Consider the following 3,483-nt stretch of genomic DNA (forward strand, 5'->3'; position numbering starts at 1 on the left):
TGCTGCCTACTTCTTCCTTAGCCTTTATCATTCTTTTTCTGTGCCTGTCCTCCTCTCTTCCTATTTCTCCCATATTTCCTGTCACTTCTTATTGCTCTTCTTTCCTTTACAGGTGGCTTTACATTGAGTGACAAGCCAAATGGTTTCCTGTAAGCCAAGAAACCATTTACAACGCTGGGTGGTAACCATATAACCAAACCATACGTGCTGCCTACGTGTCAACAAGTGGGTTGGTGGAGGGTTAGTGCCCCTCCCCGTAAAACAAATAACTCAGAGTCAAATGGCCACCCCTTACGGGATTATGGCGTCTGGCAATAGATAGATAGATAGATATATCATTATTATCATTATCATCGTCATTATCATTATTATTATTATTATTTTCAGAATGGCTTGGCGTTTTAAAGTAAGCAAGTTCAAAAATGCAGCGCCAGTAGTGCCAAAGAAGGAAGATTGGTTGAGCGACATAAAGATCGGATCACCTCAGTCTTGTGGCAACCATGTTAAGGCGTCCGCGGCATTTCTGGCTTTCAATGTGGAGAACAGAGGTGAGAGAGAGAGAGAGAGAGAGAGAGGAGGAGGGGGGGAGGACAGACAAACAGAGAGAGAGAGAGAGAGAGAGATGAGTTTCTATGGAAGAGAGACAGACAGATGTGTAATGTGTGTGTGTGTGTGTGTGTGTGTGTGGCATTTCTGGCTTTCAATGTAGAGAACAGAGGTGAGAGAGAGAGAGAGAGGGGGAGAGAGAGAGAGAGAGAGAGAGAGAGAGAGAGAGAGGAGGAGGAGGGAGGGAGGAGAGACAGACTGATGTGTAATGTGTGTGTGTGTGTGTGTGTGTGCGTGTGTGTGTGTGTGTGTGTGTGCGGTATTTCTGGCTTTCAATGTGGAGAACAGAGGTGAGAGAGAGAGAGAGAGAGAGAGAGAGAGGAGGGAGGGAGGACAGACAGACAGACAGAGAGAGAGAGAGAGATGAGTTTGTATGGAAGAGAGACAGGCAAATGTGTAATGTGTGTGTGTGTGTGTGGCATTTCTGGCTTTCAATGTGGAGAACAGAGGTGAGAGAGAGAGAGAGAGGAGGGAGGGAGGACAGACAGACAGACAGAGAGAGAGAGAGAGATGAGTTTGTATGGAGGAGAGACAGACAAATGTGTAATGTGTGTGTGTGTGTGTGTGTGTGTGTGTGTGTGTTAGAGAGACAGACAGACAGACAGACAGACAGGCGACAAACAGACAGACAGAGACAGACAGACAGGCAGAAAATATAGTTTGTAGGTAAAAGAGAGAGAGACAGACAGATGCGTAATGTGTGTGTGTGTGTGTGTGTGTGTCAGAGAGAGACACACAGACAGAGACAGACAGACAGACAGATTTGCAGTATGTGTGTGTGTGTGTGTGTGTGTGTGTGTGTCAGAGAGAGACAGACAGAGAGACAGACAGACAGACAGATTTGCAGTATGTGTGTGTGTGTGTATGTGTCAGAGAGACAGCAGTTTATAAGGAAGACAGATGTATGCAGTGTGTATGTGTGTGTGTATGTATTTATGTGTTTATGTGTCTGTGTGTATGAGATAGATAAACACGCACACTCTTCCATCTATCCGACAGGCGGAGGGAGTCTGGGGGTGTTTCCGTTAGGGTACAAGGGCCGTATGGAACCGTCCGCCCCGCTCCTTCACGCACATTCCGACCTGATAACGGATTTCGACTTCTCTCCATTCGACGATGGATTGCTTGCCACGTGTTCGACCGATGCTAATGTGAGTATATCTGTCTATCTGTCTGTCTATCTATCTATCTATCTATCTATCTATCTGATGGCCGAAAGCAGTGAGTTGAGAGAGAAATATGCTGTGTGCTGGTGATGTGTTGAATGTGGTGCTTGTGTGGGATTATATATGTCTATCTATTTATCTATCTGTCTATCTATCTATCTATAGCCCAACGCCTTAATCCTGTAAAGGGTGGCCACAGACAAAACGCCTCCAAGTCGCTCTGTCACCCACCATTTGATTACCCTCCCCCCAACTCAGTCCCCCCTCCCTCATATACCTCTCCACTCCATCCCTCCACCTCATCCTCGGTCTACCCCTCCCTCCACCTCACCTACATACACCCTCTTAGTCAGTCTTTCATTCTCCATTCTCTCCACATGTCCAAACCACCTCAGTGTATTTCTCCTAATCTTCTCAACCACATCCACATCCACCCCACAACGTTCTTTTACCTCATATACCTCTCCACTCCATCCCTCCACCTCATCCTCGGTCTGCCCCTCCCTCCACCTCACCTACATACACCCTTTTAGTCAGTCTTTCACTCTCCATTCTCTCCACATGTCCAAACCACCTCAGTGTATTTCTCCTAATCTTCTCAACCACATCCACATCCACCCCACAACGTTCTTTTACCTCATATACCTCTCCACTCCATCCCTCCACCTCATCCTCGGTCTACCCCTCCCTCCACCTCACCTACATACACCCTCTTAGTCAGTCTTTCATTCTCCATTCTCTCCACATGGCCAAACCACCTGTTGAAATAAGCTCAAACTGCCCACATCAATTAGTTATTATATATCCTTTATGTACTCCTAATGTTTAATGCATAAATTAAGAAAAAATTAACCGTTACTCCCAGTCCTTCATTTATGCAACAGGTCAACTCTGGAACTGTCTCCCTCTGTCTGTATTTCCTACTTTAACCGTTACTCCCAGTCCTTCATTTATGCAACGGGTCAACTCTGGAACTGTCTCCCTCTGTCTGTATTTCCTACTTTAACTGTTACTCCCAGTCCTTCATTTATGCAACAGATCAACTCTGGAACTGTCTCCCTCTGTCTGTATTTCCTACTTTAACCGTTACTCCCAGTCCTTCATTTATGCAACAGGTCAACTCTGGAACTGTCTCCCTCTGTCTGTATTTCCTGCTTTAACCGTTACTCCCAGTCCTTCATTTATGCAACAGGTCAACTCTGGAACTGTCTCCCTCTGTCTGTATTTCCTGCTTTAACCGTTACTCCCAGTCCTTCATTTATGCAACGGGTCAACTCTGGAACTGTCTCCCTCTGTCTGTATTTCCTACTTTAACCGTTACTCCCAGTCCTTCATTTATGCAACGGGTCAACTCTGGAACTGTCTCCCTCTGTCTGTATTTCCTACTTTAACCGTTACTCCCAGTCCTTCATTTATGCAACGGGTCAACTCTGGAACTGTCTCCCTCTGTCTGTATTTCCTACTTTAACCGTTACTCCCAGGCCTTCATTTATGCAACAGGTCAACTCTGGAACTGTCTCCCTCTGTCTGTATTTCCTGCTGCCTATGACCTCCGGTCTTTCAAACGCAGTGTGTCCAGGCATCTCGAAATGAACACATCTTGAATTTGGCTCTCTTTTGTATTGTATAATAGGTCAACTCTGGAACTGTCTCCCTCTGTCTGTATTTCCTGCTTCCTATGACCTCCAGTCTTTCAAACGCAGTGTGTCCA

General features: G+C 46.0%; 1 protein-coding gene across 1 annotated transcript in view; it reads left to right on the top strand.

The window, feature by feature from the left end:
• The first annotated feature begins 388 nt into the window (after positions 1-388).
• Positions 389-3,483, top strand: part of pod1 (coronin) — a 46,910-nt gene continuing 43,815 nt past the window's right edge. Inside the window, exons 1-2 of the mRNA XM_080280602.1 lie at positions 389-548; positions 1,606-1,757. Coding sequence (XP_080136728.1) covers positions 389-548; positions 1,606-1,757 — 312 coding nt within the window. The remainder of the gene's footprint in view (positions 549-1,605; positions 1,758-3,483) is intronic.

This window comes from Coenobita brevimanus, chromosome 10 (genome assembly GCF_032717465.1).
Source record: "Coenobita brevimanus isolate Jiangsu-jjx chromosome 10, ASM3271746v2, whole genome shotgun sequence".
NCBI classification, from domain to species: Eukaryota; Metazoa; Arthropoda; class Malacostraca; order Decapoda; family Coenobitidae; genus Coenobita; species Coenobita brevimanus.